General features: G+C 43.3%; 1 protein-coding gene across 2 annotated transcripts in view; it reads right to left on the bottom strand.

The window, feature by feature from the left end:
• bcam (basal cell adhesion molecule (Lutheran blood group)) overlaps positions 1–25,443 on the bottom strand; it is a 55,891-nt gene extending 30,448 nt beyond the window's left edge. Inside the window, exon 1 of one of the 2 annotated variants that reach the window (XM_034120333.1) lies at positions 25,187–25,443. In XM_034120333.1, coding sequence (XP_033976224.1) covers positions 25,187–25,250 — 64 coding nt within the window. In that variant the 5' untranslated portion in view covers positions 25,251–25,443. The remainder of the gene's footprint in view (positions 1–25,186) is intronic. The other variant, XM_034120325.1, reaches the window with a different exon arrangement.
• Positions 25,444–27,166: the final 1,723 nt, after the last annotated feature.

The following is a 27,166-nucleotide window of genomic DNA, read 5'->3' as shown; positions in this document are numbered from 1 at the left end:
TGATTTATCGTCTCACTGATAAAGCTGAGTATTTTCTGAGTGTCCTTCCCCATTAGGGCAAAATTGAAATCATCCCTCACACAGAACATCTGGGCCATGTATAAAGCTAATATCTTTAAGCTGACACAATCTGGTGCCATTATGTGTGACTCCATTAACAATGAGTTAGCGCGACAATAGCCAGTGTCTTGCTCCTATTAGAGCATCCTTTTGGGTCTTAATACAGCAGAGGCAACAAAGACCAAATAAAGCAAGGCCACAGCGGTGAATGACATGCAAGATCAAATACAAATATCAAGAGGAATTTCATTACATTTCAAATCAAAGGGCACAAAACCGAGAGGGTCCACCAATTACTGCCCTGTGTCTCCCACTGGCAGCCTTTCATTTTCAGAGGGGAACTCAATTTGGTGTAAGGGAGAATGGAGAGTGTGTGTGCGTGTGTGTGTGTGTGTGTGTCCTGATCGACTGAGAGAGAACCCAATCAGTAGATGTCACTTAAGGGGCTGAGATGAGAAAAGGTGTTAATATTTAATGTTTCAGGGCCCCTGAATCTAGGCCTCCTTTCCCTTTTTCCTTCCACCCCTCCCGCCTCAGGCACTCCAATTAACACACCATGTCCCCTTCTACCCCCTCTATCCCAGTCTTCCTCACTATTCCCTCCTTTCCTTTAAACAGCCGCTGGCAAAAAAAAACTGAAATTCAAAAACCGAGTGGAGGCAGGAAAGGATGTAAAAAAAAAGAAATTATAAGATGAGTTGGACTAGGATGGTCTTAAGCAGAGCACTGCAAAAAGTTTGCATGAGTTAAGAAGGCTAGAGGGTCTCACAGAGGAGTTGAGGCGGGCACTAGAGGATACTGAAGAAAATGCAGGAAGGAGCGTTAAACCAGAGAAAGGAAACATGCTCTCAAAATGCAGGAGGTAAAACTGGAGCAGAGAGAAAGATGAGGGAAGAAGAGTGTCCCCTGCGTCTCTTTGCAATCCCCCTCTGCCTCTACCTATTTATCAAGGTAAATGACTCGCTTTAATGGGCCAGGATGATATGCAATGTGTGGCGGAGGCAATCTGCCTGCATATGTTGCTGCTAATGTCGCTGACGTCCATAATGGGATATCCTAATGAGTTGCATTCAGTGATGAGAGGCAGGGAGGATTATCAATTCCTCTCAGGACCCCCATCAGGATAGGGACAGCCCTGGGAAGATGATGGATACATGACATCTGAGGTATAGGCAAACTGGGAGAGTTGGACCATATCTCGGCTCTGCAAACCAACACGTTATTTAAAGTGGACCTATCATGCTATATTTGAATAATATAGTGTAGGACCATACCTATATAAGGCATATTTATACTTTTTTTTTTTCAAAATACCAAACAGATCATGCATTTTAGCCATGCCTCATTTCGCTCAATTTGACATTTTTTAGCTCTGTTTTTGCAAGGGCTGATTCAGTGAGAACAGCACCATCTACAGGCCTGGCATATGTACTACAGCGTCTCCAGCGCTTTCGAACGGCAATGGCCGTGGCGGTCTCCTCCTGATTGGTGGAGTTGGCCCAATAGCCGTAGCGCCAACGTCCTGACGTCAGGACAGTGTTCAAATCTGGATCAGTTTTTATCAGATCCGTTGCAGCCCCTTTTTTAGAGATTTGGGTATGGAGGAAAATAGAGAGGGTTGTGTTTTCTGACACTTGGTGAGTTCCCTGGAACACCGGGGACACATATTCATGTATAAAAGACGTACAAAAGTGCATTTTGCATGATAGGTCCCCTTTAAAGAGACACTTCCAATGTTTTTCATACATTTGATGAGTCTCGAGAGCCGGGAAAACAGTGGTTCTGACATTTCCTGTTCATCTTTCCTTAGACTATTCCTGCCCAAACCTTTCAAACGATATGCACTCAGGCTTTCTGTATTTGCAGTCTCCAACACCAAGCCTTAGCTAAAACTGAACACATCATCGGGGGTGTTATCTCAGAAAAGGCAAATGCCCCGAGCCACAAAGAAAGTATAAACCTTTTTTCCTTGGTATGGTGGTGTGCAGGTAACTTGGGTGTAGTCGATTAGTTGTACACTTGACATTAATCTATTGCTTTGTCAAAACATGACCATGCGCCAGTGAGGAAAATGTCCTTTTGAAGAAGCTCTAGATATTAAGGCAGTGGAAACTTATGTATCCTAAAGGGTAAGAAGATATTCAAAATTTGGCAAATGTTGAGTATGTACGATTATGTGCTTCAGTGTGTAATACTCCATTTAGTAGAGCATTGGCTTAATGATTTGAACAATCCATGTTGTCCTTCACTTTATAGTGTGTAAAGAGATGTCATTGGGAGGATGTCCTTGTGAGTCACAGTCTTTCCCTTCTGTCTTTTATAAAAACTCACGTGGCTACAATTTCTATTATTGCAACAATGCAGCACACAACAGGGGAACACTACTCTTAATTTGTGTCCATTTGTAACTGTAGTGGATTTACATTTAAAAAATGAAAATGTATTGACGACGCTGTCTTTTACAGTCAGGACGGATTGTCAGGGAGAGGGCGAGGAGAAATGCTGACTCAGAGTATAAATAAAGCGAGAGACATCAGGACTACAGCTAATCTCACTAAAAGGGTTTCGGGCAAAGTGCTGCCGCCTCTCTCTCTCTCTGCCCCTCTCCCTCTGTCCTTAAATCAATTCATTCTGCAAGTCATTTCCTAGCAAACAGTGCAGATAAACACTGAGCGTAAAGGTAGCTCTTATGCCCAATGTACTGTAATGAACAACACACTGGAGTGTATCCATTACTGTCTATGTGTGTGTGTGTCTTTAGGAATACAATAGCTCACAGTGTGTTTGATTAAGATAAAAACAACAGACCCAGACACTTCCGGAGGGGAAATAGATACCAAGTTGTAAGGTGAGGAAAAGGTGAAAGCAGGCCAACATGCCTCTGTGCGAGTCTCAAATGTCTGTAACCCTTCTACCAAATACACACACACACACTCACACACACACACACACACACAGTAGTAAAGGCTGACCTGCCAACCCGCATGTATTTTAATACTGGAGAGTATAAGCATGGACGTTTCAAGTTCTATTTACAGTAGCCTATTTACAGTATGATTACTATTACATTCACAAACAGAATGAGAAGCACGCACTGCCTGTCCTTCGTATCTCAACAGCTCCATTCCTCAAATGCACAGCCTCCCACTGCCCATTCTTGTTGTTTTCAGCAGCCATCACATGCTGAATTGTAGCACCCAGGTGTTTTGTTGGCCTGACAAAAGGGCCAGTTCCTTGGTGGATGGGTTGTACACACAAAGCACAAGCTGAAGTAAACAAGGGGATGGAACAGAGGGACCATGGGTAAATAACACCAAGATGCTACAGTAGCTTGCTCCCTGATAATCAGATCAAATGAGTGTGTAAGAGATGGGAACACACACACTTCCGGCTCAATAGGCCCTGTTTTAGATTTCTGTCCAAATGAAGGGGCTGTTTTCTCTCAACAAAACGAGCAGTTTTCAATATGGATGGGGATCTACAGAAAAAACACACTAAAATGTTTGGATGAATGGTCCTTTTCACAGGAAATGGCATTTCCACACTATAACCAGCTAAGAGTGGACATAGCTCACTAGTTCACATTTGTTTGTAACTCATGCATTAAATAAAATGGCTAAACTGTTCTTTCTTTATAAATAAATCCTTATTTTTTGGCTCCACAACTAACTCCTATCTGCATTTTCCCTCTCTAATGTGTCCTCTTTCACTGTCATTGTCTCGCTCTTGTCTCTCATTCTCTCTTTCGGCAGGAGTGCAGAGCAGCACTCTGCTCATCTCATTTAGAAACAGCTCTCCCTTCACTTCTAATGAGCCTTCATTTTGGCATGAAGAGGGAGAAAAGCCAGGGAGAGGAACACCATTTCCACTACTTCAGCTGACAGCAGTTCCCACTCGAAGGCCTCTTCTAATACCCACATGGGACTATACTAGAGGGCTGCAATAGGCAGAAAATGGTGGAACAAATGGATATCCACTCTCTCTATTAGCCTCCATTATCCGGAAGCATAATTTCATAACGACTAACAAGGCTTCTGTGTATGTGGCCGTGTATGTTCAAATGTGTGCCTCGGCTGGGATAGGATACACAAATCTGGTGTGGACAGCTCAGAAACCAGAGAGAATTGCCCTTCTTTGTGCCCGAGCTGAAATACGAGAGTGCCTGCTGAATAAAGGGGGTCTTCTAAGGGGGCGAGGGCGCTCCTTAGGGGGCCAGTCAGCCAGGCGTGACAAGCCGGTACCGCTGTAATGAGATAACAGGCCACTGGAGTACGCGTAGATTTGTTCCTCCATTCTTTCCTTTCTCCACATCCCTTATCCTTTTCGCTGTGTTCTTATCCATCCATTGCTCCATTTATTAAAAAAACAGGCCTTGGTGCTCAGCATGCTGGTAAAGCCTGTGTGTGAGGGGCAGATAGAGGGATAGAGAGGAAGGGGTAATCACACAGGCAGGGAGATAGGGCCAAAGGGAAATAAAGGGGCACAAGAGTGTGAAAATGAAAGCTTGAAATGGAGCGTGTCTCTTTGTGCGCATGTTACCGGAAAAACATATTCAACCGCATGTTAACACTGGACCTTGACTTTCTTGAATTCAAGCGAGGCCAGAGTACAAAAAAAAGAAAACAGCAGCACGAGATGGAGGACAGAATAATGAAGAGATAGAAAGACACTGTGTATATACAGTACGGGTCACTGCCTCCAGACTGGATAAAACCCGCCATCACAAAATTACCCCTGCACCTGCCCTCCGGTCCTACTCCTCCCCCTCCTTTATCCTCCCCCTAACCCCTCCTGTCTTGGACAAACCGTCTTATACAGTGTTGACAGTGGCAACACTCAGTGGGAGGTGGAGAGATACGGGAAACCCTGGCTAAAAGGTGAACTGAGTCATTGTGTGCTGGGAAGATACGACTTGTAGCACACAACAAAAGCCTCTGTCCATAACATGTGCTGATTCATTGCCACCGTTGACCTCCATGTGTCAGCTTAGCCACAAGTTCCCAACTTATCTTTTTCACCTCTTGATACTACACCCGGTGATTCATTCATTATAAAGAGCTGCAAGCAAGTCTCCCAGTTAAATGAGTGTTTTCTTATCGTTGAATTTATAGATGGTGAGGTGGTCAAAGCCCTGATTTCATCTGAGCGACATGAGCAGTCTCCCATCAACACTCTCTGTCCCAAAACGCCGTATCAGCCGGAGATTTAGAACGATCTGTCTAGTCCTAAATCTGCAGCCTCCTGCCTGGCATACCTCACACACAGCAGACTGTTACACACACACACACACATATATATAGAAACACACTCTCACTACCTTTTGATGCCCCACCTCTGCACCTCCGTTCCTTCTCCCCCTACTTACCACTCTCCCCCACTTTCTTGTCTGTTTGCCTATTATGGCGGATTAACTTATAATGCTTGAATGAACTTCAGTAAGTGGGGGGTACAAAGTCACACATCAATACACAGAAAATCACTGGCTGGCTGGCAGATACGGTCACAAGCCCACTGGCACAGACGCATGGAGCCTTCTGGAGTACAGCGAGACACATGCGGCACACACACACACACACACACACACACACACACGTTGACATACAGGAACCAGACTCCCATGCTGGAGCAGATTGAAAGGTGCAGAATCCAAACCAAAGCCCTATTAATCCCCCTGATCCCTCAAAGATAGAATAATTCAGAGTTAATTACTATTCTCCGGCATTCCTCTCTTTCTCCTGCTGCATTTCTAAATCCACTAAACTCCCTTTCTTCCCTCAATCATGCAAACATTTGAATATACTGTCGACCGCAGATCCGTCTTTGTCTCCTCTTCCACATTTGTGTTTGTTTTTCCCCTGCTGCTCCTCTGGTGCCTTGGCAGACTCTTCTACACTATGTTTTGACAGAGTGAAATGAGAGGTAAATATGGTTATGAGCCCTCTCAAATGTTCTCTCTTTGACACACACACACACACACCAACGTACAAGTCTTGGCAGTGGCTGACACAGTGTCTGGCACTGGCGTTGTGTCATTCTGGTTGGGTTTTGGAACCACAGTGAGTTTAATTAGAGTGGAGAGAGACCACATGGCCTGCTGGCTGGTGGAAACTGGAAGAGAGGCTGTGTTGGTGCTTGAGAGACCAACTAACACTGTGAGCTAGCTGCAAAGAGAATTCACCCAAAAATATATACACTCCAGTGTGCACACACTGCTAATATATTTATAGACATACAGATACAGTGGCTACACACTCATTAGGATGCAGACTGCTGCCTCACATATCTTTCTGTCTCAAACCAATGGCTACAGTTTTCTCATGCAGATAACTCATTATAGAAAGATAAAATGCCTTTTTGGAATAAAGTTAAAAGCATCCTACGTCATTTCCTATCTCACACTGTATTATCTTTTGTGTCTCATGGTATTTCCTTGCATGTGTGTTGTGGTGCATATTTTAGACAAGGATAGAAAAGAGAATGCATACCCACAGAGTAGTTTCTATTTTCTGCACCAACACTTCAAGACAGGCCGGCAGATAAGCCGGAGACGAGGAGATAGCGAGGGGCCGACTCTCGCCCCTACATGGGCAGGGCAAGGCAACGGCAAACATCTATGTATGCACACACGCACATATTGACACACCCAGGGAGAATATTTCAAATATCATTCAGCATGTGGACAGAGCACGCACACATATCATAAGTGGCGTGCAGACCTCGTATTATTCACACATATTTTAGCGTAAACCCGAGGGAATATGAGCTTCAGTGCGCGCCAAAATATGCATTGGAGTTAGCCAACTCTCATCTGTGTTAACCTTCCAGCATTCCTCGTTAATCTGCACCATAATGGCACACCTGTCTTCTCCCATTCTCTGTTACCTCCACAGAAGTACCAGCAGTGGATTGAGGGGGAGCGGGCGAAGGGGGCACACTAAACAAATTCATGAACAAACAGCTGATCCATCCTCGCTTTTAATTCTCTTTCTTCATTATTCTCTATCTTCAACCCTCCCTCTTTTGATCTGTTTCCATAGGTACCAGTCCATTATTTTTGTTTTTACAAATGGAGTAATGGTTTGTCTATGCTTGAGGGGGGCTGTATGTTACCACGGTAACAGACATAGAGGTTATTGTCATAGCTAGACAGGCATTATTGGTAAAAGCGGGAAGAATGGGAAGCAGAGGGTTTTGAAGGGGCAGGGGCAGGTCAGAGATTGTAACAGTGCGGGCCGGGGGGTGAATAACTAAAGCAGTGGGCAGGCGGGGTATATAGGTAGGTCACATTATTATTGATTGCCTGACATTATATGGACAGCAGGGGTATCCGCAGAGACAGACAAATAAATTGTGGCTTGACATCAAAGTCAGGCTGCTGACATTGAGCCTGCAGGGGACAGCAGCCTCAGGCAGGATTAGAGGTGGATAGATACACACATAGGCACGCTGAAACGCAGACACAGAAATAAACAGACAATGAAAGCACTGTCCTCGAGTTACCAGATAACATGAAGGTTGTAACTAGTAACTAAATGACAGAAAGAAACTAGAAGAAACGTCAGCCATGAATAATTTCAATTCCAAGCTCTGATTTCTTTTTCATGAAGCCACTTCACATAAATTGGACATTTTTCGGAATAAGACACCAAACATGTCTAAGTCATTTACACATCAAGGCTCACCAGAGACTTTCAGGAGCTGCATTATTCCAATCCTCGTAAAATTATAATCATTGAAAACCATTACATTTTTCACATTCATTAATGCTGCATTAAGTTATTATTCATAGCTCGGATGATGATGTGATTAGAAAGGAAATGGAAGGCAACAGATGAAACAATTAGGGAAATTAAGCTAAGATTTAAATATTCAACATTTCTTCTCATTACCACCGATTCTACGGACACTCGTCGGGTGAATCTGCAAAGCGAAATGGAAAATAAGACTGACAGGTGAACAAAGTCATCTAAAAAGATAACCACATGACACGCAGGCCTTTCATTTGTGAGCACCAGGCCTGACATGGAGGGCAACATCCGTCATTGTCTGCTAAGTGATTGACTTACCCTCTATAGATTGCTATCAGCTAAGCTAACTGGAGCCAGGTGATAGTATCTGGAATGTGTGAAACCTGAGAGAGACAAAACAACATGCGTCTCGACCTGCACAGACCTGCAACACCCGGAGATGGAAGATAGGGCTGATGAAGATGTGTGTAAAACCAGGAGGAAGGGGGGGGGGGGGGGAATGAAGAGACAGCAAAGTCAAAAACAAACAGACAAAAACAAAACAGTGGGACGTCATCATGGATGAGGAATCATTCAAAGACAAGGGATGGGAAGCGAAGAAGAAGGTAAGGGGAGAGGGGGGTAAAGGTTAGGATTAGTATTAGACTCAAAAATGCCTCAACCACATATATCAAACCTCTGAACCACCAAACATTTTCTATCTCGCACCCAACAGCGTCCTGTTCAGTGCCACAACTTCCTGTTCCTCAAACAATACCCATGTCCTGCTTTTCAGGAAAAAATACAAGACAAAAATACATCAACCCCCTCATTTGAGGTGTAGAAACCCAAGGTCGTATGCATATGTGTGACGCTGCTAGCTTCCCATGAGATCTCACACCAGATGGATGCGTGACCCTTAAGGTTACGCTTCCTATTGCCTACACACCCACACACTCACAAGCACAATTATTCCCCCTGATTTAAATAAAGATAATGTACCCTTCATATAAGGTCTTTAGCTCCTAATGACATTTCATCAATATTGTGGCCACTGCATTGTTGTGTGTTTGTGTGTGTGTGTGTGTGTGTGTGTGTGTGTGTGTGTGTGTGTGTGTGTGTGTGTGTGTGTGTGTGTGTCTGTGTGTGTAATGGCAATATTGTGGCATTAATACATGACAGTTCTTCTATAAGTAAAGGCACCAGTTCAGAGAAAGTAGACTAAAGTGGTGGAAAGGATAGTTTACTTGTTTGAAATCAAATAGATTGCAACAGTTTTGATGATCGAAGAATTAAAGGGTACCCAACGCATCCATTAAAAGTGAAAATAATAAGCTGTTCAAGCCCTATGGGTTCAAACAAGCTGTCCACAAACATATCAAGAAAATAAATCTGCTTCGTTCGAATAAATTACAGCGCCTTTATGCCTCCATTCTTATGCAAACACACAAGAAAAACATGCAGAGTAGATCCGAGCTGATGACAGCAAGATAGAGTCTGACGGGCAGAGATTACAGACGCTGATATGAAGAGACGGAGGAAAAAAGCAAATGTGGCAAAACTGGCATGAAGACGTACAGTAATGCCGATTGCCAGCCGACCAAGATCAAAGGAATAACGAGGCGTACAAAAGGAGTGTGTCAGGCTGTCCTTGGATCACTTTCATCATGGGTACTGCATACCACAGAGGCAGACAGTATGGAGAGTGGCTTGTTCCCCTCTTAATTAACAGAGTGTGGAGAACCAGGGACATTTTCTACATTGTCTATGAACGTATCCTTACCTCCCAAAACATAAACGTAGCGGTATAGCCCTGGCTTACATGGAGACATAAGTTAAATACATTTAAGCAGTGTTCACCAAGCTTGAAAACTGGTATCTGTCCAAAAAGATGAGTGTTGTTGTTTGTGTTTACAGGAGCAGATGGTCCAGGTAGGCGTTGCAAGTGGTTGTTGTTGTTGAGTATACAGTAATGGTGAAAATAAAACACAATATGGTGGTAAGCCAAGCAAAATGATTGTGTGTGTGTGTGTGCGTGTGCGTGCGTGTGCGTGCGTGTGTGTGTGTGTACGTAGGAGGCTCTTGGAAGTTCGTTGGGGCGTTGAAGCTTAGCTATCAGCACCTCCACCACCCTGGCACCGTCTCATCCACCTCCTCCATCTCCAAGCATGTGGTAATAATGGAGAGAGGTTTGAGCATATAGGAGGAAGAGGAAGGGGGGGGGAAAGCATGGATGGTTGGTTAGGAAAAGGGGAGGAGGGGAATGGTATGGAGGTGAGGAGAGAAGGGTGGGGTTAGATAGAGCGTAGTGGGAAAGATAAAGATGGAAAAGATAAAACTGCCTCCCAGCGTTCTCTGTGTTTTTAGCCATTTTTGAAAAGGACATCAAATCAGTATTTATCAAAACATAACGAATGAATAGAGAGGAGGGAAATCAAACACATCCCATATATAACTGGGTGTCTTTGATGATCATGTGACTATATTCAAAGCTGAAAGCCCGTGCTTTTCATTCGAAGAGTGGGGGATGGAGAGAGAAAGGAAACAAGACGGAGATAAAAGCAGACATGATACTATTGAACTTGTTTTCAATTAGATGAACTCAAAGGCTGCGGCGGCGGCGGCGGCGCTGCAGAAGCTGGACCTCCCATCAGCATCATTCATTCATTATTCATAACACTGTGTCCGAAATCACAAGCCAGTTTATGAAGGGGTTTCTTTACCCAAGGCTTAGAAGACTTAGGGCATGAGTAGCCGCTTGAATTTCCCAAATTGTTTCCATTGTTACGATGTGAGTCACCAATGTGAGTTTTTCTAGAAGACTGTCCACTGAGTCTGTATGTCATTATAAATGTCATTGGAGAACAGCTTGCTCTTGTAATGCCTGTGTTACAATTACACACATTCTGCAGTTGGGTTGGAGGCCCCTTGGGCGAGTTTTGACATTTACTGTATGGTGAAGAGGGGTGTTTGAGAGGGGTTTGCAGAGACAGGCGAAAGCGTGTCCTCACAGGTATCTGGCAGGGAAGGTTTGAGTGAGAGAATAATGGAAAAAGGATAGGAACGAGGAGGAGGGGGGGGGGGGGGGGGGGGGGGGTTGGCTGTCAAATACAGGAGTGAGGTGAGAAGGACTGAAGAAGTGTGAGTTGAGGAATGTGGAAGAAGAGTAAGTTGACGGGAAGCTGTCTATCATCGACACTGCTCCAGAACTTTCCATGACTTTAACTCTCCATCTCTTGAGGAAAGAGTTCTCTGTATATCTCTGTAATGAGCTGTGACGCACAGGCAGCAGAGACACATTGAGGTAACATTCGGAAGGTAACACTCCAGCTTAAGTTTCAGCCGTGCACAAGCAAAGGCAGATGGGATAGGAAGACCCCGTGGTGGATGGGGGGAAATGTGTTCCCCAGATTAAAAAGGCATTACTTACATTTAGTATCCTACAACCCAGATGCTCAGCACCCGCTGTCACACCAACTGGTTGCTCCATTCATAACATTTGGCAAATAAGTGGCCACATATGGGAGCCACAAAACGTGCACTAAGCAAGCTTTTAATATAACAGATACAACCATCTCATCTGCAATAAAGCAAAGCCACCTCAACTAAACTCCAGTATTTCTTTTTCTGTCAAATACAGAAGTTAGGATTCAAAACTTTAGCTAAACAAAACTTCCTGAACTCACTGATGGCTGCACATGCCCTCACCAGCTACCAATGTCATATTTCTGCACTTCAAACTCCTCTTCCCACCCACGCGCGTAATAACCGTATGTGAAAACAACCGATAGCAGCTTCTGTATTTATCTGATGAATCGTTCCATTTTGGATTGTACTACATCCAAAGCAGCTGCTGCAAACAAACAGAAGCACTGCAGTGTGTCAGTGTTACTGGCTAATATGCTTTATGGGCAGACCTGTGGACCGAGCCTGGCTCAGGCAGATATGGAGGTTTCCACGCTCCACAGCCAACCAGCCAATCATTTGGATATTGTCTCGTGTTTGTACTGGAGGCTTTGGCTGCCCTCTGTGAGTCAACTGACTGATAATCCACTGCAGGGGCTCTGACCACATAGAGGAGTGGGAACAGATTGACACAAACAAGAACAACTAAAACAGCAGAGAGGGGGGAAAGACAGACTTCTGAGTGGCAGTAGTAATAGCAGTAGTGAAAATAGAAACCAATTACATAAGAGGAAGTGGCAGAAGGTGAAAGTGTCAAAAGACAGCGAAGGACGAGTAGACAGTAAAAGGAAGAAATGAGGCCACGGCACCGAGAGAAAGAGACGGTGTTGTAAGTGAACACATGCAACATGATCCCAAGTCCGTGACTGTCCAGCTGTCTCCTCTCTCTCTCTCTCACAGTCACTGCCACTATTTCTTTTGTCTGTTCAAAATGTCAGCATTCCCCAATGGGAGAAGGGAACGAAAAAGGAAAAGATTAAGAAAAAGGCACGGTGTGGGTGGGGGAAGGAGAGGTGTTGGGTGAAGGCTACGAGGTGCTGTTTGGATACAGCTAAAGCGCGGGAGGAGAGAACAGGTGGGTAGCAACAGGGAGACAAGCACGCCATTGTTTGGCTGCTACCAATGAAACCATAAGGTCCACGTCTCCTTAAGCTGCACCGAGCATTTCTCCATCACCTTCCTATAAAATGAGCATTAGCAAAAAGGGGTCACAGTTGCATCCTGATCTTTGACTTAGTTAGCCCCGGTCATGCCGATGGTGGGCCCGGGTTTGATGCTCCCGTTGCACCAACTGCCCCTAAAGAAGCGCCAAACGGATACACACACACACACACACAAACAGATGGGGCGAGGTGGGGAGTGTGTGTGGGTGAGGGGCTATAGAAATGGGTGGAGTGGCATTGGATGGTAGACTTTTTTTTGGCTGGCTTTACAACTCCCTTGCCAAGGAGAGCAGGCTCCAATTCTGACAGCCTGCATCATATAGCACCAGCTGGAGAACAGGGGCAGCCACCATGGTGGCACAATATGACACAATGCAAACAGAGAGAGGACTAACATCAATTTAAGATAGAGAGTAGGAGGAGAGATATTAGAGAAATAAAAGGAAAGTGAAGCTAATGTTAAATGAATATACAGAAAATAAAAGATTGACTTCACAATGATAATACGATACGATACGATATTATTTTATTTGTCAGATCAAGTCTGAAATTTGACTTGCGTCACAGCAGCTCCATGTCCAACATCAACAGACAAATATCCAGACAAAAATACATGAAACACAAACAACAAACATTTAACATAACAGCACAATCAGTGAGAGAAAAGCTGCTCAAAGAGCCTTCAGCGTGATAAGTTGGGAACATATTTGACCCTAAAGATTAAGGCTATGCATTGAGATAAATCGGGCAATGTTGTGCGATTCTTTTAAATGTTATTTTTGTTAAACTGTCATTGTATAAAGAACAAACAAACCACCATAAGTTATGAGTTAAAATGATTTAGTTTGGCCCTACTTATCTTACTGTCTCACTTTAGTGGGAGTGGAAAAGTCAAATGTCTGGAGAGAGATTACAACACTCATAGTGGTCAGGGGTATAAACACAACATAAATCTAATTGCCCAAATCAAGTAAACTATACATTTAAAACCAATGGTGTTTTTGAGATTTGTTACAGTTTGACATAAGGTAATATTGCAATACTCAAGAGTATTAAAACTTTCTTAAACCCTAATAATGACACTTTAATAAAGGCCCTTTATCTAGAGGCGGTACTAGACATGTGAAAGTGAGGCCCCCCAAGTTTAGTGGTGGGCTTTACTACAACTCCACCGACGTCCCATCACCAGCCGGTACCGCCATCCATGTGGGATTGGTCACACACACACAGACACACACACACACACACCTATGTATAACCTTCGTTAAGTCCGGATTCCAGTTCACATTGGGGTTGACTTCTACAATTGACGGGTGCCCACACACACAGCCAAGCCCTGTCCCACACACGCAGCTAACTCTGATTTGTCACATGCACATGCGCACGCACACACACACACACACACACACACACACACACACACAGACACACACACACACACACTGCAGTGTTAGTTCAGTTAATGGGGTAAGCATTCCAGACACACATTCAAAAAGCCAACCACCACTTACCACAAGTATGTAGATAGACACACACGTTGACATACTCGAACACTTACGTACATACATGTATTGGTCCATGTGTTCACAATCACACATGGTTTGAACACCGACGAGTACCAGCGTTCGTCGGACTCTCCCTTTTACTGCGCCTCAACCCTCCTCCACTCCCTTTACTCTACACCTCCTCTCTCCTTCCTTTCCCTTCCTTCTCCTCCTCCTTCTCCCTCTCTCTGCTGTGTGGGTAATCAGCCCAGTATTAATACCTGCATTCCGACAGCCTGCAGGAATGTCCTAACAATGTACCCTTGTTCAGGTGCAGAGAGAGAAAGACCTCACTGAAAAATACATTAATAAAAGTGCTGCAGTCCCAGGGACACAGCATGTGTTAGTTGAGTGGTATACACTTGGCTCTCGTGCTGCCTCTTGTACTTGAGGCCGGTCAGTGAAAAATAAGTACTCATACATGCATACATGGATATCCGTAAAGTATACCACCAAAGCGAGTGATACTTCACTTATAAAGGTCACTCATTTTCCAATGGTATCATATTGGGATGATCAGAAATGCAATGTTGTTTAAATTATGCAACAATTAGATGAGTATTCAAACGGTTAACAGAAAATCATCAACAACAATTTATATAATCTATTTATCATTGTGGTCCATTATGTTTTGCATCACTTTTATTTTATATTTTAGGGTCAGACAAAAAACAACTATGATAACTTGTCTTAAGGAAGTATATTCAGTATATTGTCACACTTTATAATAGGGCTGTGCAATTAATCGTATTTTAATCGCAATTACGATTTTGGCCTGCCACAATTACGAAAACAACATAATCGAAAAAAACACTTATTTTGCTTTCCTAGATTGTGACTGTGCACTGCAACATATTTGATCTAATTAATTTTGGTCTCATTTATTTGTATTTATCATATTTATATATGTTTAGTAGCTTGGGGAGGTGCGCTCCAAAATATTTGTTGATCTTGTGTATTGGTATTTATTATTTTGATATTATTTATTTAAATGTATAATTTATTTTATTTATTTTTGGTATTGGTTTTTCAGTTGAATTATACGTTCAGGGTAATCAACAGTTAAAAATAGGGATGTCCCGATCCGATCACGTGATCGGGGATCGGGAGAAAAAAATCGGGGATCGGAATTTTTTTTTTTTTTTTTTTTTATAAAATATTTTTATACATTTTATTTAATGTTACAAAACAAAAATGACCATGTTCACGTCTTAAAGTCATCCTGAGGCCTTAGTTTTGGGTTAAAATTACACAACATCATGTATGTGTTGCTTCTTTTGGGCTTGTTTTCATAGACCTGGTTGCTTATTTCTCTCAAATCTGGCAACAGTGGGCGCAGTGTCTAATAGTAGCAGTAAGCTAACAAGAGGCTACGTTCAGCTGGTGCCTCGGGAGTCGGGACAGAGAAAATGTCAGGAGTTTGGAAGTATTATAAAATTGAAAGCGAAGGCAGTGTAACAGCCAGATGCAATGTTTGCAAGGCGGAGGTTCCGCGTGGTGGAAAGAACAGAGCTACGTTCAACATGACCAATCTAATACAAACACCACCAACAACAACACGACGAGTACACAGCGGCCACTCAGGTAACGGCACTGAAACAACCGACACTTTCAGAGACTTTTAAAAGGAAAGAGAAACTGCCCCAGAACAGTGAAAAGGCCAACAAAATAACAGCCAAGATAGCTGAATTCATCGCGTTGGATGACCAGCCGTTATCTGTTACCTTTTTTTTCCTCTTAATGCATTGCATAAAGATCGGATCGGGAAAAATCGGTATCGGCAGATTGTCAAAATCAAATGATCGGAATCGGATCGGGAGCAAAAAAAGTGATCGGGACATCCCTACTTCTCACTAGAAATGTAATCATAAAGCATTATTATGGCCAAACTATCCTACAATTCAGGATTTTCCACTGAAAAAAGTGTTGGATTCAAGATTCAAAGCTTTTATTCTCATATGCTCAGCAGCTACAGTGTAGAAATGTCAATGCAATTCTTCTGACCTGAGCTCCTCCAACAATGCAACATATACAATAAAATACAAAAATACAAAATAAAAAGTAGTGCAAAAAGTTTATATACATGTAATATAATAGAATATGATATTTACAAGAACAGAATATTAAATAAAAAATTAAATACGGTGTATTGCGTGGACAATAGACCCAATCACAGTGAATGTTCAAAACTAAACTTGATACATTTGTCTTTTTCATCTCACAGTGCACATATTTAAGTAATCATAACACAAAGCTAAAATGTAATCTGTTTTTCCTTTCTCTTTTCAAGAGTGCTTCAGAGGATGGCTGAATTCACAAAACGTGGAGAAGACCGAGAAGGAGAAGTTGGCCGGTTACTACATTTCACAAAAAATACAGGACCTTGTGAAAAACGGAAAGAAACAGTTGAAGGAAATTGCTTAAAAATATGAAGTAATGGGTGTTTTCAAATGTGTGTTAATGTTCATTGTGTGTTATAAATTATTTTCCTGCTTCTAATCATTTGATGTATGAGTATTTATTTACAGACAAGGTAGGTGCTCTGATCTGAAATGATAGATGTTCATTGAGCTACTGCAATTGGGTGAGAGTGTTTCATCATCATATATGACCAGCTTAACCATCAAGTAATCCCAGTTAAAGTTCTACTCAAGATCATACCAGTCGGACCAGCTAATGGTGACCAGCTAGACCACTGTGACCACCAGATTTTACCAGCTAAACCAGCTATCCCGACCAGCTAATGGTGACCAGCTACTAGACCACTGTGACCACCAGCTTTTACCAGCTAGACCAGCTATCCCGACCAGCTAATGGTGACCAGCTAGACCACTGTGACCAAACCAGCTATCCTGACCAGCTAAAGTGTCCAAAACCCCTCTCAACCAGCAAACTAATCCAGCCTAATATTGACTGGCTGGTCAGGCTGGTTTACCAGCCTGACCAGCCAGACCAGCCTTGTTGGTCTAAGCTGGTTTTTTCAGCATGGTAAAGATCGGATCGGGAAAAATCGGTATCGGCAGATTGTCAAAATCAAATGATCGGAATCGGATCGGGAGCAAAAAAAGGTGATCGGGACATCCCTAGTTAAAAAGATACTGTTCAAATTATTATTTGTTTTTGTTTTAAAGTTCAATAAATGGATGAAGTCAATGAATAATCGTATTTAATAATCGTGATTATGATTTTTGCCATAATCGCACAGCCCTACTTTATAAACCAAACAATCGTTTTAAAGGAGAAAATAATATGCAGATTAACAGATGATGAAAATAATTGCAGCGCTAATTCAAAAATATTTGTAGCAAACTAAATGAACTTCTATATGACACTGGCCATAATGATGTACTTCAATGTGGTACATGTTCCAAATTAATATAATGATATTGATTTCCAGCCGTAAGCAGGAGGGAGACATAATGAAGAGCAGTGACACACTGAGTGCTCCATCATCCTCCCATCCTCCCATCCTCCCTCCCCCGGCCTGCCCCCCCTTGTCAGGCCTTATTATTGAACATGTGTCCTCTCTGCCCCCTTCCATTAACCAACCCCACCCTCACACACTGCTTTCAATGGACAGGCACACACACACACATTGTGCAGCACACACTCCTGCTAATTGACGCGTGGAGTCGGTGCATCGTTCATCATTCTCCATGGAGACAAATCTTGAAGTGTGTGTGTGTGTGTGTGTGTGTGTGCGTGTGCGTGTGCGTGTGCGTGTGTGTGTGTGTGTGTGTGTGTGTGTGTGTGTGTGTGTGTGTGTGTGAGTGAGATGCGAGTGGGGAACAGGATCAAAGAAGGTCCTCAGCCTGTCCAAGACCTCTCAGCCTCCCTCAACACTACATGAGGCTGCCAGGGAAGAAAAAAAAACGGAATGTCTACCCTAGTCACCCTTTCTGCTTGATAATCATTCAGTACGAATAATTGTTAACTGAATTTCGCCTGGCTGCAGCAATATACCCACCAGGGCAGAATGCAAGATGCTCTCGAGGCAAAACATTGGGGTTATAATGACTTTATCCCCTAATAACAAGAGGCTAAATCAGTTAGGCACTCTGTAAGTCTAACATTATCCCCACAATAACTATCCATCTTGTTTGTTGTTCTGCAGATTGCACAGACATGTAATTGTGAATCATTTAGCTTGATGGAGTCATAACCCAATTGAAAGTCATTGATTTTGGATTAAATATTCATATGGACCGGGAGCAAGTTTGTACTTTTTTCCTACCAGACTGTATCAAAATAAAGCTATGAAACTTGAGTCTCTCTTGTTTTGTATTACCGGAATATGGAGACGACTGATGAACAACACAGGAAATCCAGCTTCCTGCTTTCATGGTATCAAATCTGCAAAAATGCACCTGCCTCAATGGATCTTCAAAAAGAAACTTGGGATGCAACTTTATAAATCTTGCTATATCAGTGGGAAGTGACTGTATCTCTGGCGCTGTTATTGTCATTAACTGAACTGTCACTCAAAAAGAAAAAAAATGTCCTTCCCCTTCTGTTAAGAATCACCGGGGATTTGAGACACCCTGGCTCCTTCTGTTCAGGCTATTGTGATGATTACACAACACATGGTCACGAGGATGCATGTGTTTTGTATGCCGGCCCCTTGCAGGGATGACAGACAGATGACGGATGGAGGGTGAGACAAGTGAGAGGATGAAAGAGGGAAGAGAGAGTGTGAGAGATGTAGAGAAGAAGAACACACTGTGATAAAAGTGTTACAGAGTCGGGCATCGAGTAGGGTGTGGTAGAGACACACACAAGTGAATTCCATGGAGAAATGTAACTAATGAAGGAAAAAAAGACTCAAACTAAAGTCAAGAACAGAATGTGACTTGAGGAGAACATTAGCAGTCAGAGCATGGTAACTTTACCCCTCTTCTTTTCTCTTTCAAAGTCAAGTTCACAGAGGCTGAGAGGAGGAACTTTTGTGCTCGGGGTAAGTGAAACCTCAATAAAACAAAGACAAGGTGTGTCCTTAGGCGAGTTGGTAACTTTGAAAACTGACACTTGATCTGTTCAGTGATGGCACTCTGGCCTCTCTCTCAGGTAACGTGGGGAACCCCCTTTTTCAGACGTGAGGTCATGGTGAATTTCCAAAGTATAAGAGGGTGCTGTAATGCAAATACCACCTCACACACAAACACAAAACATTCCCCTCCTCCACCCTCTGCTCCTCCTCTTCCTTCCCTCCCTGCATGGAGGATTAATGTCCCCACTCCTGTCTCTCCCAGGTCCCCCCGGCCCAGTTAAAGCAATAAGATCTCATTGTCAAACAGTGACCAGCCTCACAGGAGAGGTTAACCACCGCTGCTTAACCATTAACTAGATTAAAGTCATGGGGGCGCAGGAATGTTCACTGACAGATGGAAACGAGAGATTGGACGTGAAAAGTGGTTTGACAGAGACTAATGGCACTGGTTTTGGTCCTACCTTTGTGTTGGTGGTTTGAGCAAATTTGCTCACACACATGAACACATATGTAAACACAAAACTGTAGCCAGTGAACTTTAAGTCACCCTCATCTCCTGGTTATCATCATGCGATATAGATAAGGGAGTAAAAGAATCCCTTGAGGCTCCAGTCATATTTCTGAAACCACTCCTTAGAAAGCCAGAATTACTGGCTCAAAGGCAGATTCAAATATATGTCCTTAGGCTAGAAATAGCGCCTAAGTAGGATTAAACTAATGCAGTTATTTTGAAGAAGCATGTCTAATAATTACTCAAAAATCTGCAGGCACAAAAAAGACATATTTGGGGCGCGTTAGCAGAAATGTTAATGTTTTACTCTCCTCTCTCCCCACACCAGGCCAAGCCAGAATACATGAGGTGGAAATGGAGCCCAAGTGTGTGAATGAGGGGGGGGGGGGGGTTCTTCGAAGGGGTGCATTCAACAACTGCTGCTGAGGCAACTGTTGATGTCTAAAAAGCAACAGCTTGCGTAGCTCCCAGAGGACGCTCTGCCAGCCAACAGTCAGATGGAGGGTTTAGGGTTGGAGGGGCGCAGGGGTTAGGATTTCTTCTCGACTGCCAGGGAAATGATCTCCTTGGCCACACATCCAGGCTTTTCCACGACATTCCCCATTCCTAATTGGTATCCCTCAATCCTGACGTACTCCGCCTGTCTGATCCTCACCGCTGCTATCTCCGCCTGAATCGCTTGTGTTCCCTTTATCCCCCCCTTACGTGCTACCGGATTGATCAAAACAGCTGGACACAAGGGGAGTATTATAAATGCTATCTTCTGTGGCAGACGAAAAAACATGTAGGTAGTATTTACTTCCTGTTTTATGGCGGATGTGTACAGCACATGGCTAAAAAAGACATCTTGAGCAATCCTCCTGCTTTGTGTATTCCTACAACACATTTTGTTTTTATGCACATCGTTTTAAGGCACATCTTGCCACAGCACTCTCCTGCTAAATGGATTGGCAGCACTTAACCTCGTCTCCCGAAAAGAGCTTTGTGAATTTTCAATTTTGCTCCAGCTCTGAATCGCTTCCCCCACCACCACCACCACCACCACTACCATCAAATACACACACACAGAGACAAGGACACACGTACAGAGACGTGTAGCCTCTTTTCAAGGCTGAATATAAAATTACCCATGACCATCATCTCCCTCCCTCGAGAAAACATCAAGACTGCACAGTGGTTCCAAAACAGTCGGCTTTAATCATCCCTTGATCTCTCTTTGTCCGTCCCTTCCTCTCTGCTTCCTTCCTTCCCTGCCTAAAACACCCAGTAATGACAAGACAGCATCATCACAACAACAAATGAAACCAAAACAACTTTTAGCCAGCTTATTTTCCCCCTTCTTCTTAATAATCATGGCAATGTGGATGTGATGCTTTTTCTTCACAACAATGACACTTTAATGTGATTAAAACACAGGAAGGGGTGGAGGTGGAGACCATACTGGAATGTGTTTTCTGCAAAGTGAGAAACAGTGAACATGCAAAGTGGGGGAGTACGGTCATTCTTATTTTAAAATCAACAAAAGTGCTCATCAATCTGCTGAGGCACGTCTCTAGGGATGGACGTGAAAGCAAACAGAGCCCTCTCCCATTAAAACACAGCGGGCAATCTTCCTGATGCTATGCAGGGTTATTAACCGGGAACCACGCACAAAGGCACAGCGGTCAACACAGGCGAAGACAACACGGTAAATCACAGCAAGCAAACGCACACACAAACACAACTGCTTGTGTGAAGAACCACTCTAAAGTTTCTTTGTAAAGAGAAGAGGCGGAGTTCAAAAGAGACAGACTGAGGCAGACAGACAACGATGGGAACATAGACAAAGCTAATCTGGAGAAATAAAGCTTTTGTTTTTGTGGGAGTACCTGTGGAAGTGTGCGTAATCACAGTTTTGGCTTAGCTCTTTTGAAGCTCTTGTGGGGATATGAGGATGAAAAGCGGGGGGGGGATCAACTTTTCCATCTCCCCTGTGAAGCACATCATACTTGCTAACTAGCTTCAAACCAGCATTAACCATGCAACCTCCCATCTGCTGATGCCCAGATGCTAATTGCCCAGCTCACCAGCCAACATCAGTGTGTATGACACTGCTGTAATTGACTTTGATTGGTAATTCACTGCAGATAATAACAACTCGTGAGTATGTGAAAGGCTGGTGGGCTCAAATCCCCTTCTCAATGATTACTTAATGGACTTCATGACACAAGCAAAGCACAGCATGCCCTTTTATTTTAACTGACTAATGTTTAACTGGTGCCCCGCTGGTTGTTCGGGTTGAGTGAAAGCCAGTCAAACCACAAGAATGCACCCTGGCTGTAAACAGACTCCAGCTTTGGACATTTAACACTGCCGCTCGATGATGCGATGCATGCTGCATTGTGACCACTTGTTTGTACGAGGATTACTGCCAGGGACTTGTGGTGAGAGGAGGTTTTAAGCGAGAAAGGAAGTCCTATTCTATAGAATTTGAAGTGATGACAAACAAACAAACCCATTTCAGAGCGTGCTCCAACGTGTCCAGAGGAATGCCACTCATTCCGTCTCAGTGCTTCACTCCATCACTGCCACACACCTTTTCACAAGCACCCGAAGGGGAATGATTCACCCCAATAATTACAGCCCCTCCATTCCAAGACAACTCCCTCAGAGGTCTAAATGACAAGGAGGCAAACATGGACTTGTTCACCAAAAGCAGCCACCATCACTCTGTCACTCACAGATATATGAGCTAAGGTTAATAGTGTTGTGTGGTGGTGTGCTTACAGGTAACAGTACTCACTATGTTCCAATTTGTGGTTTTGCAATTGCACTATTCCTGATGAGTGAACGTATACCATGGCTTTTAAAACGTTTGCACTTATGCAATGCACATGTGTATGCTTGCAGAAGACCCAAACCAAGTGCCCCAAGACAGTAATAAAAGAGTACCCCACCCCTCATGGCTAAACGGATCTTTTCTGGCCTAATACCATAATAATTACTCATCTCCAGGGGGTGTACTTGTGATGGTGTGCTGGCAGGGGGGCACAGAAATTAAAAGTGAGGAAATGACTGTGGGTATTAGAGAGATGATAGACAAAGAGGCTGACGCTGCGTGTTCAACTTAAACACCTTGAACTCTGCTGATGCTTGTCACTACGATTATTTCCACCGGTTCCTGATCACTTTGGAGTCTCAACAGTTTAGCTTAAACTCTTCCGACATGTGACTCTCCTTTTGTCTCTTAACCTTAATGTCACTTTGATCTTTTTATCCCCCGAAAGCAAAAAAAAAGACATCTAAATTAGAAGAAGTTTAGCAATGGTAGCATTAGTGAGAAGTGAGCTACTTTATGTAACCGTATCACTACCTTCAGAGTGTTGGAATGTATTTTCGTAAACATCCGCTTAGAAATAGTGGTTCTAATTTAAGCGACTATGCTAGCACATACTTAAGACACCCGAAATGAAGCTATATTTCAGCCTGTTTTGACTGTTGATGGCTGCGATGCGATGGAAAAGGGAATGGCATCTCTGGAGCGCAGAAGAGGAGCCATTTACCCACATGTCTGGGTGAGAGGGTCAAAGTGTCAGCACCTTGGGACACCTCTTTCTGTCATCCAGCTTATATCCATGTGTCACAGCTATACATAAAAACAGGCACACATGCTCAGAAATATGTCGTCACACAGACGGCGACACACATCTGGGTATAACACGTCCCGCAGTTATTTGTTGTGCACTGCTCTGCTGAGAACTGACATACTTGCCAGTGTGTGACCAGTAATTGTAAGAATGTGGGTCTGTGTGACAGAATCCCGGTGGGACCCAACAAGAGCTGCTGCTATTATTAGTCAAAACTATGCTTCAAAAAGAGGGAGGGGATTTGGGAAACTCTCAGAAGAAATCAACACATCTAAAGTATAATAATGAATTTCCATCCCAGAGACTTCACCCGGAGCTGAGCCTTTAAATCAATGCACCTCAGTTGTACAGAGGGATGTTTGATCTACAAGGGGGTAGCTAAGCATAAGCACTTGTTAAAAGGCCACATGAAAGACAGACAAACAGCAGAGCACAACAACCGTCTGAGGTCAGAGTCGTGAAAAAGGGTGGTGTAAAGAGGAAAGTTGGAAGACGATGGGAAGAAAAGCTAAACCAGGTCAATGTGGAGGTGAATGCTGATAGAAGACTATGTTTTTATGAAATCAAAAGTAATTGCTTTGCTCTGAAGAGCTGCAAAATCAATGCGAAATAGAGATGCAGTGAGTACAGTGAGGGAGGGAAAAGGAGAGGGAGGGGAGTCGCCCAGCCCCGCCCTTCAGCTCATCCTGCTTCAAACCCACCGGCTGCTGCACAGGCAAGGAATAAGTAATAACTTTCACAAAATGCCCACAAAGCATTCTAGCAAATTGGATCGTGACAAACACACACACACACACACAACCGCATATATCCACTCAAGACAGTGACATATATGTCTAAGTGAACACATGAAAAACTAAAATAAAGACATAAAACAAGTAATCTATTGTGCATTTTATGAGGACAATATATATCTTGAAAACTAGGGTGACACTAAAATAGGTTTTGGAACACTATAAAGTACAGTAAAGTCATAATCTCCCTATAGCAGTGATGTGAATCCTTCTGGGACAGATGGAGGAAGATTATGGGGGATAGATCTCCATGGCAAGTGTAAAACAAGGTCAGTAACAAACTTGTAGAGCACCACAGCAACTCCTAAAATGGATATATACTTGGTTTTGGTCAGATATCAAAAACTTTCCTTTGTCAAAGATCATATAAGGTAAATTGGATTTAAATTGGCTTAGTACTGGAGGGTGAGGCGCGCTGCCAGCAAAAAGAGACGCAAATCCAGCAGATCAGACATCAAAGAGCTGGGAACTGCACCCAGCAGCCAGACATGGGATGAGACTGAGACAGGCTTCAAAACAAAAGCCCAACATCTATTACTGCTGGGCAAGTACATAGATATGCGTCCAAAAACATATTGGAAGCTTATTTTTGGTAGATTTTTCCTTAAATCCACACTTTATCTTGGCAAAGGTTTTCCACTATGTGTTTTATTGTGACATTTCAATGTGTTTTATTGTGGCTGCAGGCAGCACAGAGGTGGCCTGCTGTTTGGTCCCCTATTAGATTGGCAGCGGTGTGCGGCAGCCCTGCTTAAGAAGTGCACTAAAGTGCGGAGCTGAGATTTAGCGCACAACTACAAAGAGACACCATTAACCCTTAAAACATCCTATATAAACTAGATTACATTAAGGCTTCGTATAACACGTACCATAGGAGCATGCAACTTGACAAATAATGCCGAGTAGGCTGTTTTTGAGTTCAGTTTGCTACTGTTGAAACAAATAGGCTGGCTCGCTGCATGGGATTTCGGGATAAATCCGGTTTTCCACCTGCTGTCGGCGTGTTTTGGTTTATCTGAGCAGCCGGTAACAGGTTGCTCAACATCAGCCAGAAATATTAAACAAACATGAACTACACAGTGTGGTAGTCACAGTCTGCGGTGGAAGTGAACTACTTGCTTCTTACTGCGGCTTGTACGGACAGGTTCGTCCTGGAAGTAGCGGAACTCCCGGGAGAAGAAAGTAAAAAATCTGCAGCCATGAAAAACTAACCTGCACCGGATCGACAGCGTTGAAAAGTTCCAAAAACGGGAGTATGATTAAAAAATTAAAAGATTAAAAGGTATCGGGAAGTATCAAAGAGACTTACCTTGAAATGCCCACAGCAGCAAGGTGCACAGGAGCGACGTGCGTCCAAATGTTATCCCGTCCATGGCCGCTTTTTCTAACTTTTTCAAGTATTCACTTTGTTTTTTTGGTTGTAGAGTTGTGGAAATGTAGCAGCAGCGAGTCCTCTTTCTTCTTTCAATGCTCCAAAGCTTTCTGGACTACTCTCTCTCTCTCTCTCTCTCTCTCTCTCTCTCTCTCTCTCTCTCTCTCTCTCTCTCTCTCTCTCTCTCTCTCTCTCTCTCTCTCTCTGCAAAAGGAGTGCCTCTCTCTCTCTCCCTCACTCACACACAGAAATCTGATGCTGGTGGCAGTCTTCTTGGTTGATATATTTGCACAAAAGGTGACCCCCCCTCTTCCTCTCGATACAACCCCCTCCTCTCTCTCTCTCTCTCTCGCTCTCTCTCTCTCTCTCTCTCTCTCTCTCTCTCTCTCTCTCTCTCTCTCTCTCTCTCCTCTCTCTCTCTCTCTCTCTCTCTCTCTCTCTCTCTCTCTCTCTCTCTCTCTCTCTCTCTCCACCTCTCTTGCAGTGAAAAGACCTGCTTGGCTAATCGCACAGGGTCCACTGGGGCCCGCTGATTTCTTGAAAGAAACTTAAAAGTGATTTTATCATGAGGCTCTCTCGTTGCAACATCAGAAACCTTCCCTCATACAAAATTACTAAAGGATGAACATTCACTAGAGAACAAATCTAGACTATAAGCTCACATTAATTTAGTAGCCTACAGTATATTGTTGTCCTTATTAGCTCATTAATTACAGTTATGTTTGGATTTGTTTAGAGTATTACCAACATGGCCTACTTAACAGCTTTTACATTTCATTTTTTTTTTATTTGGCCTACTTAGGAATTATGGGGGTAATGGAACATCATTTAAAAAAGCCAATTACCCTAAATAAAATAGGCTGTAGAGCAATTATCTGTTGATTAAGGGGAACATAGACAATACAATTAATTGTATTCCCTATTCCCTGAAGGCTAATAAATGCATCCGACAGGTTACTATTTCAAAAGGTTTTGATCTCACCCAAAAACGAATTGGTTGATCTTTAGCTACTTTGTTCCACAGACAAATTTCCTGCCCTGGTTAGACGTTTGACGTTGTCTCAAATGATGATTTTCAAAACAACTGGAGGCAATTTCTTAGGAGTTGGCTAAGCTGTCTTACATTGACAGACATACCATTCATTCCTAGACATGTAATCCTTTTCAAATCTGTTTGGGTATTTAGAGGGTATGGTAAAAGGGTATTTGGGTATTTACAGTTCAGATATACAGTTATCATGACGACTAAGTGGCTTATACACAATGCTATAATAGCAGTCTGAGTGCTTAGAGTGGCTACTGTTTGACCCATGAAGTTGAATTAGGCCAAATCCCATAAACTAGCAGTTAGAAAGCATAAACACATCAATCCCCGATAAGATGGCTTAATGGAACCACTGCCCATCTAAGTGCACAACACAAACATCTAGGTCCTTTTAGTTTCTTTCTACTGGAGACTGTGGAGCAACACTCAATAATCGGCACACCCTGCAGGTAATAATAGTCCCTGGCTGAGCAGTTGCATTCAAAGACACACATTCCAAACATACTTGGTCCAAAAAACAGCTGGTTAATATTTTCTCAGCCTCGCTCGAAGAGGAGAGCCGATACTCGCTATAATGCACCGTACACACAGGACAGTTGGTAGATGGATGCCTGGAATACACACTTCAATGGGACAGATATGCATGGTGGAGGGTTAAAATGGGCGTCTACCAATCAGAGGGTGAGTGGTTCAATCTACAACCCTGCAGTCAACATGTCAAAGGGTCCTTGGGCGAGATACCGTAGGCGTGTCTATGGTATTGAAGTGTTTAAGTCGCTTTGACAGAGGCAGCTAACCATCACATCGTTTGATTTCTCTGAATCTCTATTCCTATTCCCGGCAATTACAGCGGATTGGAAAAAGTCCTTGCA

Source organism: Trematomus bernacchii, unplaced genomic scaffold, assembly GCF_902827165.1.
Source record: "Trematomus bernacchii unplaced genomic scaffold, fTreBer1.1, whole genome shotgun sequence".
Taxonomy (NCBI): Eukaryota; Metazoa; Chordata; class Actinopteri; order Perciformes; family Nototheniidae; genus Trematomus; species Trematomus bernacchii.
Note: the sequence above shows the minus strand (reverse complement) of the source record. Positions and strands in the feature narration are given on the sequence as shown.